Genomic DNA, 18463 nt, shown 5'->3' on the forward strand with positions numbered 1-18463 from the left:
TGAAAGATTAAATCAGAGTCTTCAGAAAGCTAGTCAGAAGAAAAAAGCATGATGTACTCCAAGATTTCTTGTTAAACTTGTGCAGTGACTTTGGTTTTCAAAAAACATGGACCAACACCAGCAGATAAGATTGCACCCCAAATCATCACAGACTGTGGAAACTTAACACTGGACTTCAAGCAACTTGGGCTATGAGCTTCTCCAGCCTTCCTCCAGACTCTAGGACCTTGGTTTCCAAATGAAATACAAAACTTTCTATCATCTGAAAAGATGACTTTGGACCAAATGCAACAGTCTATTTCTTCTTCTCCTTAGCCCAGATAAGATACCTCTGATGTTGTCTTCGGTTCAGAAGTGGCTTAACAAGAGGAATATGACAACAGTAGCCAAATTCCTTGACACATCTGTGTGTGGTGGCTCTTGATGCCTTGACCCCAGCCTCAGTCCATTTTTCTTTCACACTTTTTCCTTCCACTCAACTCTCTGTTAACATGCTTGGATACAGCACTCTGTGAATAGCCAGCTTATAGCCAATGCATTTTTGTGACTTACACTCCTTGTGAAGGGTGTCAATGATACTCAGAGACCATTCTGAAGGCTCAGGAAACCTTTGCAGGTGTTTTGAGTTGATAAGCTGATTGGCATTTCGTCATATTCAAATTTTTTGAGATAGTGAACTGGTGGATTTTTGTTAAATATGAGCCAATATCATCACAATTAAAAAACAAAAAACAAAGACTTAATCTACTTTTTAATCTACTAAATTCAGTTTGTGTGCACTGAATTTAATACGTGAGTTTCACAATTTGAATGTTAATGCAATAAATGAACTCTTCCTCGTCATTCAAATTTATTAAGAAGCACCTGTAATAGTATGTGCACTCAGTGTGGGCAGATCTGTAGTTGGTTGCACATGCTCTGTTCTTTGTTTGTGTTATATCATAGGCTAGCAGGCACTGAAACCACTGGTCAGGATGCTAACAAGGCTTCCAACCTACCTTTGTGTTCCCAAATGGCAATGGTGTGACAAAATAAACTTCTTGTTACTCCATATCACGTTGTGCTCCTTTTACCTCAAATGTAAGTTGTTATTTTGTGGGTTTCCATCTGGCCTGATTCCTCTCAGCTTATGTAAGAGCGGGCTTTAGAAGATGTCAAAGAAAGCCTAAGTTGCTCTAACAGATTTAGCACCTTTATTCCTTTGGGGAAGATTTTAGGTCCGTTGTCACATTTAGCTGTTGATACCTCCTCCAGTAATTAATGAATGTGTCATTTTGTGTGAAGATGGCTCAGTTAGCTGGTCACATTCAGCTAAATTACTCTGTTAGTTGTTTTGCACTTTCAATGATAGCCATTTAGACTTACCACAACCTTAAAATACACAATAGTGTTGTTCAAAGCAGCAAAGTTGGATTTACCAGTATAGGGCTTGAAATGGTTAACCCTGGGTCATCCTAAACCCCTCCTGGGTTTTCTGTGATCAAATTTCACACTTCTCATACTGGGCTTAACTGTTAACTGGGTTAACCGTCTTTTGACATTTCTTATTTTTCTCTTCACACGACGCATGTTTCCTGTTACCGACGTGGTCATCATGCCTTGCTGCTCAATTTCTGATTGGCTGTCTGTCGCCAAGCATCCAGCAGCAACAAGGAAACACCGCTCTGTTTTAACACTGAACAAACTAAGCTGGTTTCATAACCAGGGGCGTTGGACTGGGTGTAAAACCAGTACTGATTACCAGGGCCCCAAAGGAAGAGAGGGCCCTTGAAAAGTCTGTATATTTTATTTTACCTGGATATTTTCATGGGGGGGGGGGGCATGGGGGCCCATCAGGACTGCCTATGCATAGTACCCAGAATCTTGTGCAACGCCCGTTCATAACCCCGGTAAAAAGGCGGTGCACTGCTTTTAAGTTAAAGGTGTGAAACGCTTCTTTACCAGGGGTTAAAAGCGGTGTGGATAACCAGGGTCTAAGCACAGTGTGAAAAGCCCTAATGAATCTTTTAGCTTGGGTGAACTGCATTTCATGTTATAGCCTATACACATTTTTCCTATGCTCCATTATGCATTGCGCGATTTATGGGAGTAACTTCCTTTTACACTGTAAACGGTCAGCAAAAGGTTCGCTCTATGACCGTAATCAGGGGCACCGGACTGGGGTTAAAACCAGTACTGATTACCAGGGCCCCAAAGGAAGACAGGGCCCTTGAAAAGTCTGGAATATATATTTTCAAGGGGGGGCATTAGGACTGCCTATGCATAGGGCCCGGGGTCTTGTGAAGCACCCCTGACCGCAACAATAAGCATTTTCAAAAACTGGATACGATGAGGAGACATTATTATACTCACCCTTCAACAGTCGATCATTAAAAGAAAATTAAGCATTAACAAATTACTTTCAACATATCATCATGAATAGCTATATTGTTGTACATCACATCAAAGTTTACCAAACGTAAGGAACGTGAAACTTCCACAAACCAGAAGTGCTTTACATAATTTTTAATCGCTGGAAAAAGGTGGCTATTACGTTTGCTACTTTTATGTTTTTTTTAACGACGTTTGTGTTCGCTAATGTCATTTTGTTCAGAGCCCTTGGGAAACGATTTCCCTCAAAATGGCAGGTGTGATTTTACTCCCATTTATGTTTATGCTCAAAATGCCTTTTGGAATTATTTTTAAACCTTACCTGTATGTTATCGATGTTGTTTTCAATGTTGTTATCGATGTTGTTGATACACGTAGCTAACTGAGAAAATAACGGCGCCAGTCACGTTTGCGGGAAACACAGCGCGAGCCGCGAGGCCGTTATTATTAGCTCCTCCTATTTCATGTTGATACGAGACCGGCGCCAATCAGCGGACTGATATACAGCACTGCTATGTAAACATTAGTAGTGATCTGATAGAGCGCTGAATTTATTAAACATAAATATGGCTGGTTTTCACGTTAAATGATTTTTTTTTGGCGAGTGCGTTTATTATTATTTTTTTATATTGTTTACAATATGCTTCTGAAATGTCAGTATCCTTTGGTACTAGCATATATCTTATAACTTATCACGCCATTTTCATCTTCAAAATGTCAGGTTTTCTCATTTTCTCCTTTATAAATACATCCAAACAGCTACAAAAACATACTAAAATTATTAAAATTATTTTCTGTAGAGTTCATTATTGGCCAAAAAAAAAAGGCCTCCTTGCTTTAGGAAAAATGGAAGGTGTAGTAATACTGAGTCATATGTGGCATATAGCCTGGCAAAAGTAAATAATCCAGAAGGGATCGGCTGTTCATTTTTAAAATGCACAGAGCTGGAGGCCCAGAGAGACAATGCTACACTTCTTTCAGCTCAGGGGTCAGTGAAGTCTGGCTCCCGGCCATCCCAACCACCGGCTGGACGGGTTTATATATTTATCCTCGCTCACTGTTGCTGCTGTTCTCTGCGGCTCTGTGAGGAATTATAACAGGTAACACACATTGGACGGTTGTACACTTCATGAACAACACGCTGACTATTAATTCAGACACTATCTCAAGATGTAAGGCTAGTCAATAAATGTTAATGTAACTGTTAATACATTTGCAACTTTCTACCTTCAAATTGCAGCTAAGTCTAAGGAGACGTTTGGCTCCTGTTGAGGTCAGAAGATCCACAAGAGACATCTGGACTGAGCTGCAGTGGCTCAGGCCTGAAAAATACAGTGTCTGTTAACCTGCCAAGGTTAGGCTTGAGAGAGGAGACATATTGAGTATTTAAAGATCCAAAAAGTTAATGTTGGAGTGAATATGAAAGACAAGAACCATAGGGGTTTCTTAGCTATACCAGACATTAAATCTGACAACATCTCTTTGGGTCCATCTGGGTATGTCGTGAAAGGTTAAATGATTTATAAATAAAGAAACTGTAAATATATGTTTTCATAATAATAATAATAATGATTATTATTATTTTACATAAAAAAATAATAATACAAATAAATTATATCATATATGATCTCCATAATACAGTAGTAGTAAAAAAAAAGTATTTTCCCCACATGTACGTAATGTGTGATATACTGACTCCTCCTGGACATTCAAAGTATAACACCTCAAATGTCCTTTGACTCGATCCTGAAAACTACTTTGACGGAAGTTTTATATTGTTTTATTTTTAAGGAGTTATTTCTCAAAAGTTCTGCGGCCAGACTATCAAAACATATATTTTTTACAATTTTAAATACAATTAAAAATTCAACAGCATTTATTCCTGGGAATATATAGGGACAGTCGTTGAAATATGTTCATATATTTTCAAATATTTATGATGGAATAATGTGGAATAATACGATGCATAGTGTGAAAGTTACGATTTTAAAAATCAAAACATTTGGTTAAAAAATACTATTTAAAAATATACTTCACAGTAAATATAGGACAATATATAGGCCAGTTAGTAGTGGAGCACGTGCTCTACTGTCTTTGCCGTTTGCGTATTTCGTTGAGTTGATATTTAATTTTCTGAATATCATTACTCGTTATTTTTTTTTAAGTGAGAAAAAATAAAACAAAAACTCAGGTTCTACCGAGATTTGAACTCGGATCGCTGGATTCAAAGTCCAGAGTGCTAACCATTACACCATAGAACCACGTGCATTAAAGCTCGTGTGACGCTTTAATATTTCAAAATATACAGAATGGCTTGAACCTATAAAATCTTATAACATATAAAATATAGCTACGCAACAGATAACTTACGTACACCCTAAATCTTATATGTTATTGAGAAAACGTTTTATCGTGTCTTCTCAACTTCGAATAACAATGCATGTTGATATTTCATTCAACAAGTACAAAATCTATCAATCTGCCTTACTATTAAAATGAATAAACTACGTTAAAATGATTATAGCGCTTACTATTAAAAGTAATAAACTACGTTAAAATGATTATATCGCGCTAAAACAACGACATCAACAAAAGCCCGTGAAATCCGCGAGGCAAAGCAAATGTTATCAAACTTCACAGCTCATATATCGTATCAAGTGCTCAAGATGAAGACACACCAACCGTGAAAATCTGTGTAAAACACAAAGCAAAATGTAAGGATAGCAATTACGTCCACTGTCAACATGTTCATCACACTATAACGCCTCCTCCATGAATTTATTATTAGTAATCTGACGCACGCCATCAATTCTGCAATACTGCTGTTGAACTGAAGGGGGCAGTCTGAGCTCGAAACACATTTGGTATGTATTATCATTATTTACAGTGATTGAAGTCATTATTAAAGAAAATGAGGATATTTGCGATGATTGCGACAATGATGAGACAAATTAGGCTTTTTTAAAAATCAGTATTAGAACAAATAAACAAACGAAAAGCTTAATATTTAAGCATAGCATTTTACTTACAATAGAGTCTAGACCAATGTAATTAAGACAGTTTTAGGAAAATGTCATCACAGTTAGCTTCATTAAAATGTCAGAAATACAATAACAATAAAAAAAAATGTTTTTCTATTTTTAATATGACAATAGATATGAACTGACAGGCAGCCAAGAGCATAATTGATACACATCTATGATTATGGTGACATACCTCTGTATATGCAAATACATTGTGTTGGTTCCAAGTTGAAGCATCGTTTTTGTCGTTATTAATCTTTTAAATTATACTTTGAATAATTAGTGAGGTGGAGTTTCTGGTTCCTGTGTTTTGAAGTTCGATATTCTGTGAAGGGTGCAAATGTGCTTGAATGACAGTATGTGTGTGTGTGTGTGGATGCTGATGTGGGTCATTAACCCTTCTCTGCCCCCTGGGGAAAGCAGGAAAGAGGAGGAGGGATGGATGGATGGATGGATGGATGGGGGGAGAGCTGGAGGATGGGAGGGGGGTTCCCAGGGGAGGAGAATCCAATAAATCAGCCTGCTGTCTCCTTGCTGACATGGGGCTTGTCTGTGAGGGGGGTGTTTGTGTGTATGTGTGTGTGTAGAGGAGATCACAACAACAGCATAGTCTTGTCTGGCTGTCAGTCACCTCTATACTGGCCAGGGAACATGCTCACACGCCTCCCGCAGACCCTCATTACCATTCATCCATTAGTTTTTCTCTGCTCAGTTCTGGCAGGCTGAATACTTACGTCTCCTTTTCTGTCTTTAGTCTTTCAGATGTCGAGTTTTTCCCAAAGTGGAGTTTGCATCATTGATATTAAGTGTTTTCTTAGCAAGGTCACATTTTTTTAAGTGCATGTATTGCGACAATTGCTTAAGCAGGTAGTCAAGTAGACTTCTACAAGTGTCACACCAAGAGCGGAGTACCCACACAAATGCAAACAAATGATCTCTTCGCCACTGAATAAGTGACCATTTCTGCTCTAAATATAGACCTGTAATTGGAGAATGTGAAGACACCGCTGTCAGCTTGATATCTGTGTGCAGGTATGTTTGCATAAAAGAAAAATTTGTGCGGTATTTCAATGTGCGGAAATGCTAATGAGGTTTGAAAGCTACAGCGGTGCGGATTTTCATATATATATGAAGAGTTCCAATGCAAAGGTTCAAAAAGCCATCCTGAGATAACGATACTGAGTGAAAACTCTCCACACATAGTATATGTTCATCAAGTACTTTCACTTCAAATGTTCAAATGCACTAAATCCCAGCCTCAACCCATTCAGAAGGACCAGTACTCACATAGAAACTATATACTAGTAGTCAGAAATAAATGCTAATTTTTAAGAAAAACGTCAGACGTACTTATAGGCTTTGACATCTGAACTCTTTATATATATATATATATATATATATATATATATATATACATTATAAAAAAAATCTAAATTAAAAGTAAAAAAAAAATAATGGTGATTGAATTGTCCATTCATAATGAAAAGGCCTTTTAAAATACAATAAATTATAAAACAGGACATATTGTCATAAAGAGGACCCTTGAAGACACTTGTGACTCTCAAGTTGTGTCTTAAAATATCAGATAATTCACTTTTTTTGACCAGGTTAATTCAGGTTGTAAAATGTCAGGTGGTGCAACTCCTCAGAAACTCAATATTCATTTGTTATCATTACAAAATACATAAAAAATGAATAAGATATTTATTTAAAATAATGAGTGAGATATTCACACACACACACACATAAATATATATAAAAGACAAAACTTTTAACTTGATAGTTACACCACATTACATTTTTAGAGTCATTCAGTAAAATTTTTTAATAGAATTTTCAAAAGCACAAATGATTATTATTTTTTCCCCTTATTTATCACTGATGATGGATTTGTGATGAACTATCTCTTTAAATACTCACCCTACTGCCAGCTCTGAAAGCTAAAAGCACACAAAGCAAGTAACATGTTGGTCTCCTCTGTTCAGCTTTCAGAAAGCTCATATCGGTGTTGGTGCAATATTGTGTGGGCTGCATGTGAAAGTGAATTACAGGGGAAGATCATTGATCAAGTTTGTTACTTGCGAGGGACGGCTGTGGAATAAATAATGTCAAACATTGTAGGGGATAAAAATGGTTCAGTTTTCTTGGCTCCACTGGAAAGCTCCTCTCGTCTGATCTGAAAAATGGAGATATTGACCATTGCTTGTAAAACTTTCTGTCTCCCCCCACACACACACACACACACCAAACATCATACATCAGACATCCTGCAGCATGACTCTAATATGGTTTCCAATACATATGGACTGCAGAGGCCAGGAGACCTGCTCTGTGTATTAAAATTCATGGGAAAAATGGCAATAATGACCCTCCCCCTTCCAGTCCCCATACATCCTCGAAATCTGTATCTTTCTTTTAAGCAGATCCCTCTACACTCCTCCTTCCCTCTATTTTCTCTCCTCCTCCGCATCCTTCCTTTCTGTTTTTTTAGCCGCACTGCTGCCATGTAGTGATTTCTACAGTGGGAAAATTGCTTTTTCAATATCTGCCTCTCTAATTATGAGCCCAACTAAAGGGGTCACGCCACTGGAATACTAATAAATGTCTCCTGTGGTTTTTGCACACCGAAAGAAAATTTTCGTATTATATTATTTATGGTGGAAAATCCCTGTCGTTCATATTGTTTTGTCAAAAAAAGCAAATTTGAACAATTCATCCAAGATATTCCTCAGCGATAATGCCTTTGTAAGCTTATTAAGCTGTATTCCCTGACCCAGAGCAACACACACACACAAGATATTTGATTTAGGTCACACATTGGTTCTTATTGCCCCCCAGAGCATGTTATCTTTATAGCAAAGCTGTTTTTCATGTGCCTTCAAGATCAAAGATTAAAAAAAAATGAATGCTGGGCTGACAGTCTCAGGAATCTTCAAAATCAAGATATTTCATAAACAGATGGAGAGACTGGTGGCCTAAACAAAAAGTGATTTACATAGGAAACAGGCCCCCGTTTTAAACCACTAGCCATGGGATTTGATTGTGGGTGCCCTGAAACAATGCAAAGCGATTTAAAGTAATAAAAAAAGAGAAGAGAGAGAGAGAGAGAGAGAAGCTACTTTACATCACAATAGGAATTTGAATTCGTCTCCACCGCGTGCACTGAAAGGGTTAAATGGTTTCTCCGTCGCTCTGAGAGCTTGACTGACGTTTGGGGTTCTATAATTGTGACGCGCGCCAATCAGCGAGCGGTCAGCGCACCCCACGTGGGGTGCTCTCGACGCTGATTGGCTAAAGCAGCCAGTGTTGACTGTGGCTGGGTCAAACCCCACGTGGAGATTTCATTCAATCATTTTACAGTTAGCTGCACCCTTATTTTTCAATCGAAATCCTTTGCATAAAATAAGACAATGTGATGGGAACGTGTGAATAGCATAGAGAGACGAGGTGCTATATTTAAACTGCATCACAAAATATAAATTTTTTAACATTTTGTGCAGAGTAGATTGTATTAGACTTATTCATTTGGATCATTATAGCTAAAACATTATTTATTTTCTTGGACTTTTGCACATAACGTCCTCGATGCTTGATTTTTTAATTTTTTTAAATTGTGATCCTGGACCAACTTTCTGAAACTGAGATTTATACATAATAAATGTATAATTTATATAATTTATAATAAACAAATAAGCTTTTCATTGTTGGGAATGGTACAAAAAAAAAAATTATAATAATAAATCACAATACTGAGAAAAATCGCCTTCAAAGTTGTCCAAACAAAGTTCTTAGCTATGTACATTAGTAATCAAAAATTTAGTTTTGATATATTTAGAGTAGAGAATTTACAAAACATTTTATGGAATATGATCTTTACTTTGTATCCTAATGATTTTTGGCATAAGAAAAATCAATAATTTTGACCCATACCATGTATTTTTGGCTATTGCTACAAATATACCCCAGCGTCTTAAGACTGCTTTTGTGTTCCAGTGTCACAATTGTTCTACTTAAAATACATTAAAAACAGTAAACATTTTACTTTCAAATTTGAAATGGCTTAAAGTCAAATTGTATAATTTCCTCAGTGTAACGTTTAACTGTTGGCATAAGCAGTTTGTAACCTTTTTATTTCTTCACAAGGGGCATCGAAACAAGCAGTTCCTCTAATTCTATTAATATTTGAAAAACTTTTGTTAGCGTGTGGAGTAGCCTAACCAAGATTCAGGTAGCCATTTTGTTCTCATGTGACAACAAATCCTATAGCATGACTGTGTAAAAAAAAAATAAAACATCACATATTACAGACTTTAATATGAACAGTTTATTCATTTTAAAAGGGTACCCACAAAATATCTTCATTTTAATATTGTTTAGGTTGTGTAGCCCTATACACTCCATGTATTGTAGTGCCTTTTCTTGATAGTCACACGACTTGAAACCATCAAACACACTGTATTTCCATGTTTCCTCCTTTTAATTATCCCAAAGGCATCCTTATTTGTCACTGACCCACATACATAAACAAATACAGCACAGCAGATCAGTCCATGTGTCTTATGGGTTGAAATGAGTGTAACTTGAGAATTTAACTCTTTGCTTCTGGTTACCACAAGCCAAACCCCTTATCTTTTTTGCACATGGGCGGCATGCGTTTTTCTTGAAGAAAACAACTCGCATGTCCCATTGAAAATCAGCTGAGGATCCGAAAGCAAGGAGCGGATGAGGAGAGAGAGAGAGAGAAGCAAACAAAAGAAGCTGCTGCTGCTGCTGCTGCGTTGAGCGTCGCGTCTTGGGAGCACGAGAGCTGGCCATCCACTTGGTTTCTTTATTATTTTCATCAGTAAAGCACCTCAAGGGCGGGGGAGCTCTGAAGGCCGAACGCGTGCATTCGATATTTGGAGGTGCGTCGTAGCGAGGGACTCGACACCGGACTGAGCGCATCTTATATCGCGCGATAAAGCAGAACAAAGGGAGTCTTGAGCGAGGAATGCGCGAGCCGAGCCTGGCGCCGCTGAAACAGGGCCAAATGTTCTTCTGAGTCCCACAGAACGGCGCAAACTCTTCTGAAACAACATTTGAGGCTACACCGAGACAGAAGACCCTCGAACCGCAACAAACCCGTTGTTCACCATGTTTCCCCAGAATCGACCCCAGGTAAGTCACCTCACTACGTAAAATGACCGTCTGCTTGATGCGCAATGCGCTTCTGTACGTTTCATATATAGGCTAAAACAAAGTCTGTTTGTACCCTTTGTCTCATTATTTAGGTTGAATGTTGACATGGATTGTGAAACTGTTGTTGGCCGAGTAGTGCTACTCATCAGGGCATGATTAGATCAAATCAAGCCACCCTAAAATGTGCTTTTAAAAAGGTGGTGACCAATGCAATCAGTTTAAATAATGTGCTTAAAGGATGCTATTTCCCCTTTTATGGTACTGTTAGTGTAGCCCATTTCATGTTGTAGGCAGATCTCTGTATTTCGGCTGCTGGACTATGAGTTACAAGAGTGCCACTCTTTTCACCTTTCATACATTTAGGTTTTATTACTTTTTGGATTTCAGTACTGCATTAACCTCCAGTGTGACCATCTTTGATGCAGCTCTATAAGACTTGTATTTTTTTCTTTATGCTAGAAGTAAAAACAGATTCTTTTATATACTGTTTTTGTTTGTTGTTTTTAGCATAAGTCATGCAACATATCTTAAAGAAAGCTAGGTGGGAATTTTAGTATTAGTGCTATATCAGCTAGGTCAATAAATCCGCCAATGTTTGTACATTTTGAAGTTAATCGGTCAATAATTGCATTGCTTGGTCGATTAATATGTACGTTAGCTGTGCTAGAATAGATATAGAATAGAGTAGGTATAGGATAGAAAAGTCCTGTATAGAGCGCAATGTGTTATGTAGCAAATATCGGGGACACAATATTTGGTTTAGTGTACATCTCAGTTGCTGTAATTAAAATGTAACCTTTATATCACAGATATATCGGGCAGGATTCTGGTCACCTTGCTCTTTGGTTATCGTATTTGCTGTTGAAAAACCTATATTGGTCAACTGCTATTTAATAAGTGTCAGTTACCATTGAAAACACTGGACTGATTGAATCAAGCTATGTGTTAAAATCCTTCCTGAGGTTTCCCTACAGTCGCTATACACCCCTCCCCCAGTACCCCAACCTTCCCTAAGAATGCTTTGACATTCATTTCCTAAGGGATGGAAATTAGATTCCACTGGGGTGTGCAATTTCGTGATCTGAAAGAGATGTGCGGTACATAGGTGAAGTGTTTTGGTTTTCCACCCCTTTTAGTTGTTGCTCTGCAGTGACCAGGTTGCTCGTTTTTTTTTTTATTTCTCTTTAGAATGATCGATTGGTCCAACCTGTTTTTCCAGGGCACCCAGTTAGTTCTGAATACGACCTCTTTCCACTCACCTTGAACAGTCCGAAACATGAAGAGGTGGTTGGGATGTGATACAGCTATGTTTCATCATCTTAATAAGAGATCTTCTTCAGTCCAAATCATAGCTTTACAGTTTTAGATATAACCTGTAAGTATCCATATAAAACATCTGAAGAGAGATTGATTAACTAGGGCACAGATATTTAATTTAGTCAATTATAAGTGAGTATATCTTGATGAAATTGGAATAAGACCATATGCGTTAAATAAAGAGGTTGAAACACAGACAGTACTAACCCACTCATTCCTCATTGTGTGAACAAGGTTAATTCATCCGAAAATTATCATCTTGATTAAAACAAGCAATTTAATACAAAACTTTTTGTTTGATGTAGGCATGGCATCAGTCAAAAATCTCTCTTCATTTCCCCTCTTAACCAAGACAATCATTTTCATGCTAATTAGTCAGTCCATCCGTTTGTTTGCTTTCAAAGTGCTTTTAACACTGAATGGGAGAGTAAGTGGTTGTTGTACACCGTTTAACTGTAGGCTAATAGAGAGAGTCATATCTATATTTTATGGGGTTAAACAAAGTTTTTGTATTCGGATAAAAGAGAGAAAATTGGATTGTTTATATATGAGGCTATATAATACTCATTTTGCATTGTCATACAAGTGGAAAATCTTAATCGGCACGTTGAAACAGTTGTCAGTTCCTACAAATTGCCTGCTGACACCTGCTGATTGGTTCTAATTCTGGCTTCTGGAGGGATCTGCTCTAGCAAAGACTTCTCCAGCAGAGGAGCACCACTATCCTTGCTATGCAAGGTATTTCTCGGTATTCCTCCCTGACACTGTATCCATTTCCTCCAGCCTTCTGTATCCAGAGAAATCCAAGTGAAATCAGGGTATGGCCCATTCCGGCCGTTGCACATGCTTTGGCACCATCATCCAAGTCACCCTCAGTTTGCAAAAGTCATTGGGAGAAAGCATGGAATTCCTTGAAACCGAGAGAACAAACAGGCTGCGGGTTACCTCATAAAGGAAGCACCTAGAGCAATTACCACAGCTGACAAGCCAACGTTGCAGCGCCGCTAATGTATCCTGACAGCAGGGAAATTTGAATAACGAGCTTGCAGAGAGGGTAGAGAAAAGATGTGATGTTAATGAAACAGGTGCCTGGCACCGTACTACACCCCACATCCCCTCCCCCATCTAAGTAAGGGATTACTGGGGCATTCCTTAAAGCTTCATGCTACCGTAGAGTACGGAATCAATGAAACGAGGCCGTGCCTAGGTCAGATTCCCGGGGAGGTTCTTTAAAATGCAAATGCCTGCCGGTTGTTGACACTGTAGTTGAAAGATTTCATATTCAGTGCCGGAACTTCAAATGTTGCTGTGAAAAGCATCGCCTGGTTTCTTGGATTTGTGTGTGCACCTAAAAAGAGGTTCTTCTTCAAATGGTTCAAAGATACAGAAAGTCCATTCCAATTATTTTTAGCCTCAGTCCTTCTCCACCCTGTTGCCTAGGGTGGATGTTTATGTGAAAGCTTTATTTTTTACAGAAAAACATGATCTAATTAGCAGGCTTGCTGGTTCTCAGAGGCTTCACTTGGTGAGGCTCCCATGAAAAGACACCTAAAGAGAATATACTACTGTTTTTAAGGCAAAGTTATAATTTAAACAATGAACTCAGTTGAAGAGTTTGGAGAATCCCAATCTGGGCTCCGTAGCTATTCTCTGGGAATGAAAACGTCAAGCGTGTGGTCAGTTTTTTTTTCCAAGAGATTTGTGTGTGAAAGCAGAAACGGCTTTATTAAAGGTTAGGCCACCATGTTGACAGGTTTTGGGATGTTGGTCATTATGGCCGTCCACAGCATTTCACAGGCTGTGTAGCAATCCTCGGATACAGGCCATGTGGGAATCTTGAAGGGCCCCTCAGCCAGACCTCTGACAGAAAGAATGAAGCTGTGGCTTGGACAGCTCAGTGGACATAGGCACAGTAGTGTTTAGCAGCTGCTTCTTCGTTTAGCATCTTTGTAAGTGAGTGAGTGAGTGAGTGGGCATGGGATTTTGGGAGATCATTATGGTTTGATGCAAAAAAGCGTGTAATTAAAGGAGAAAAAATGAACAAAGAGAGTGTAATGTGCGCACATCCCAAAATTTTGGGCAGGTGCTCACAACATTTCAACCTTTTGCATGCCGAAGACCTTAGGGTCAAAACGTTGCAATTTTAATAAATTTTTTGAGAGCAGTAGTGGCAGTGTGCCGATTTTTGTTTGACTGAAGGAAATGAAAACATTGCATGCACACTCACACCTTCCAAGACGCATTGTGAGTGTGGTAAACAAACGGACTTGGACATGCCTATAATCTATAGACTGGGCTTTTCATAGTATCTAGACAGCACAAGCTATAATTTCCAGCAGACTCCAACTTTATCATGACCTGTCCCTCACTAGAGGTCATGTGAGAACTTCTTTGCGATTCTTCACTCGTCCAAAAAGGAGAGAATTTTGCCATGATTGTCATTACTGCCTCAAGCTGCCTTTTCATTTGTGACCCATGTGCATGACATAATATAAGATTTAATCAGTTCATTCAACTTAGGTTTTCAGAGTTTTGCCATTACTCAGATTACTAAGTCTGTGACTCTCACTAAGACAAGAGTGGCTCGCAATGCCCTGCCAGGTCCATGCCAGGTTAAACCCTTGTTGTGAAACTGTCGAGGTCAATTAGACCATTTATTGCGAAAACCATCAAGGAAAGTTGCACAGAGGATTTACAAGCTGATTTAGCCTGAGAAGCAGGTTACAAGAACACTGAAAATGGCTGCCATATTGAGACCAGACACATGGAAAGAACCACAATAATGGCCTCTCAGAGGTGGTGACACTCTGTGGTTTCGGAAACCTGAATGTCTAATTAATGAACATTTGAGTCTCCAAGAAGCTCCATGAGACTCGCTCTTTGGTATCAGCCTTTCAGTGAAGGCCTGCTCTCTTTGTTGTTCCTTTTTTCTTTCTTCCGGAAGTCTCTTTGCACCTGTACACAAAATTCAATAACAAGAGGTGAATATCAGAGTGAGAGGCTGGGTGGGGTAGAGCGAGAGGAGATAAAGAGGATGAAGGGAATATAGCCAAGTGTCATTCCCCCTTCCTCCCGCCTCCCCTCGTCAAATGGCCTTCCTCCTCTTGTCCTCCAAACTCTTTTCTTTAACCTGTGAGGAGTAATTGTAGTGTGTGTGTGTGTGTGTGTGTGCTCCCTGCTTTGCCAGAGTTGTGAGTGCCCAGGGATCTGGACCGCAGATTGAAATGCAGGGCTGGAGAGAGGAGCTCGTTAGAGTCTCTAACAATGCGCTGTGTCTCCTATGAGCCGAAGGCCGAGAGGCTCCATTCTCCCTGTGTAGTTAGGTCTAACCGCCCCCCGCCTTTAAACTTCCTCCCAGTACTCCAAGCCTGGTGCCCCGACATAGTGTGACCCCTTTCACCCACAGACACTCCCCACCCCGTTTGATATTTGCAGCTACATCTGTCCCCATCCCTCCAAGACCAGTTTTAAGCCTAAACGGTCCATGTACTGTTGTCTTTCATTTTCTCAGTAACTCTTGGCTAAGTCAGTGCATTTACAGTGTTAATGCAGGTCACACATGCTCATAATTCCCTATGACATTTTGCCAACGGTTAGCCGCTAAAGTGCTTGGCAGTAAATGCGACTACCGTCAAAACCAAATGCTCCATGCTAATTGAAGTAATGGGGCTTTATGCACTTTCACATTTGATCAATCATGTCCCTTTTGGCGGTTTTCCCCTCTTTTAGCTCATTAGAAGAATAGTTTCCCGTGAGAAGTGCGGGAACCCCTGTATGGTGCAGTCATGACATGAGCTCGAGCATCTTCGTCAGCAGAAATGCTTGAAGACGGATAGACGGATGGACAGGCTCTACTGTACAGCACATAGGCTTTTGTCTGCCTGTCCGTCTGCATTACCCTGAGGCCAAGCTCCTAATTGCTGGAGCTGGCGCAATTCAGTTAGCTTGGTGGGGTCCCACCCTGATAGGGTCCTCTTTCTTGCACCCTTTTCTAATCCAGGCTTAATTTTGAACAAATGTCTTAATTCTAGCAGCAACCATGGTCCCCACCCCAATCCCCCATCCTCAGCACACCCACAACCAATGTGATTATAGACACGCATCTGTCTGTAATGCTTTATCCCTTTACAATGGAGCCTATGTCATGGACAACCCCAACCCCCATCCCCTCTCATTCTTTCATTGCTTTCTCTCTCATTCTGGGGAGCTTGTCTTTCATCAGCGTCCTTCATTTCTGCCATGTGCATAGCACTCTCTATCATGGTCACAGTCCTCTGTGCAATGAGTTCCTCAAATCATGTTCGCACTGAGTCTGATTTTTGAAGAATACATCATTCTCTGTTTTAAGCCAAGTTTCATTTTAAGTGTTGAAATGATTAACGGATCCAGGTCCATGCATTAGGCCCGACAATTGCCATAAATTTTCATCCATTCAAAAAAATTCAAATGCTAACTCTCCTTTATTTTCCCCACATAGGCACCTTTGCAACCACCCCCTGGGTCCTCTGCTTCAGCCGCTGCAGCCGCAGCTGCGGCCGCTGCAGCATCGGGGTCGACCCAACCTCTGAAACTCACTTACTCCGAGACCCTGGACCGCATAAAGGAGGAATTCCAGTTCCTGCAGACACAGTATCACAGGTACAACCCCCTTTCTAATACATATATGCACTCTAAGATGTCTAATGTCAGTATTATCAAGAATCATTATTCCCAATCCTGTGATTGTCAACCTATGGTAGGGTGTCTTTGTAGAATTCCTGATGCAGTGCAATTGTTGGGCTATAAAAAAAGGTTAAGATGTCAGCGGTTAGGGTTTTCAGGTTGCTTTCTTGTGGTAACTAGTTTTGTGCTTTCCCAAAGATGTGTGTGTGAGCTCTAACCAGCCTCACCAAGATGACTGACTTCACCCCCAACAGCTAGCCATCTATCTGATCAACCTTCTACACAATGGGTGTCTAGTTCTGCACCTGGAGGGCCATTCTCTTGCAGAGTTTAGTTCTAACACTTGTTAAATGCACCTGTACTTGTCTTCTAGATTAATAGAAACTTCTAGGGATGTTATTGCAAAAAGGTGGCCTTCCAGGAGCAGGATTGGACACCTCTATTCAACACCAGCTGGAATTTCTAACAAGTAGGGCATAGAATTTTGTTAGTATTCAACAGAAATCCCTTGCAGCAGCTTCTGAATGGGAAAGGCCCGCCACATTCTCATAACATACACGTGCAGCTTTGATTCTGTGGGTATGCGTTTGATGTGTACTCTAAGGCTGAGGAATGTGGCCAGACCTGGCGTGACCCGTGAGTGATTTCTGGTAGGTTCTGGCGTTCTCTCCGGTATGGTATTCCATGCCCCTTCTGCACAATCTTACACCCCTCCTTATTACTGGCAAGCCTTCACACGGCTGCAGCTTTGATCCCTCATGCCAGATTTGGCAAATCCTCCCAGTCCCCACATTCCTATTGTAGGGTCTCTTCTATTCCCACCTTCGGAGTTCAGTCAAATAAGCTAAACAATCCTCTGTATAAACACAGTTCAGCCCTGCTGATGGATGCTGGTTTTACACTTGTATCTGCCTGGATAGTTATGGTTGAATTTATTCAAAATCTTTCCCAGAAGCCAACAGCAAAGTGGTTACTTCATGCACCCTTCTAGATTAACTGAATGGATAATACCGCCCTCAACTGGACTCCCAGTCAGTTTTTAAGAGTTGTTCATCTGCTCTTGCTTTTTGCAGTTAGCTGTTGCTCAGATATCTAATGGATCTAGGTTTAGCCTGATGCAGAGGAACGAAGACCTGCACTTTTGTGATCTTATTTTTATCAAATTAAAGCAGGGGTCACTTAAGTTTAATACTTTACTCAAGACCTAATGAACTGCATTTGCATTTAGTAAAATAATTGGGAAGTCGTGGCCTAATGGTTAGAGCATCGGACTCCCAATCGAAAGGTTCTGAGTTCTAGTCTCGGGCCGGCAGGAATTGTGGGTGGGGGTAGTGCATGAACAGCTCTCTCTCCACCTTCAATACCATGACTTAGGTGCCCTTGAGCAAGGCATTGAACCCCCAACTGCTCCCCGGGCGCCGCAGCATAAATGGCTGCCCACTGCTCCGTGTGTGTGTGTGTGTGTGTGTGTGTGTGTGGGGTCACTGCACTGTGTGTGTGCATTTCGGATGGGTTAAATGCAGAGCACAAATTCTGAGTATGGGTCACCATACTTGGCTGAATGTCACTTCACTTTCACTTTCACTTTTCATAATGTATGATCCAGTCAGCACAGTATGCAAATACTTCTTGCAAGTTATGCTTGTTAATCAATATGAATTTTCAATGTGATTTTGGCACTTTATTACTTTCCTTCTTTTCCATTATATTTCATTTTTCCCATCTAGAGTGACAAAACAAAGAGCAGAAGATGTGCATTAGGTGTGCAATTGATGCTTTTGTTTCCTTCTCATGCTGCCACAGAGAGTGATGGGAAATGTAGATTAGATGTGCAAGCCTGACGCCTCATAATTCGGCTAAAACAGTGGGATTTGTCTGGCAAGTCTTATTGCATCTTTCATCATTGGTGCACA

The 18463-nt window shown here is 39.9% G+C and overlaps 1 protein-coding gene and 1 non-coding gene across 5 annotated transcripts in view; one reads left to right on the forward strand and one right to left on the reverse strand.

Moving 5' to 3' along the window:
- Positions 1 to 4559: 4559 nt before the first annotated feature.
- Positions 4560 to 4631, reverse strand: trnaq-uug (transfer RNA glutamine (anticodon UUG)). The gene has a single exon. It is a non-coding gene; the product is annotated as a tRNA-Gln (tRNA).
- A 5299-nt stretch (positions 4632 to 9930) lies between these two features.
- The window catches only part of tle2a (TLE family member 2, transcriptional corepressor a), a 32376-nt gene continuing 23843 nt past the window's right edge, over positions 9931 to 18463 (forward strand). For all 4 annotated transcript variants that reach the window (XM_052589269.1, XM_052589267.1, XM_052589268.1 and 1 more), the window contains exons 1-2: positions 9931 to 10550; positions 16366 to 16526. In XM_052589269.1, coding sequence (XP_052445229.1) covers positions 10527 to 10550; positions 16366 to 16526 — 185 coding nt within the window. In that variant the 5' untranslated portion in view covers positions 9931 to 10526. The remainder of the gene's footprint in view (positions 10551 to 16365; positions 16527 to 18463) is intronic.

Source organism: Carassius gibelio, chromosome B22, assembly GCF_023724105.1.
Source record: "Carassius gibelio isolate Cgi1373 ecotype wild population from Czech Republic chromosome B22, carGib1.2-hapl.c, whole genome shotgun sequence".
In the NCBI taxonomy this organism is placed as follows: domain Eukaryota; kingdom Metazoa; phylum Chordata; class Actinopteri; order Cypriniformes; family Cyprinidae; genus Carassius; species Carassius gibelio.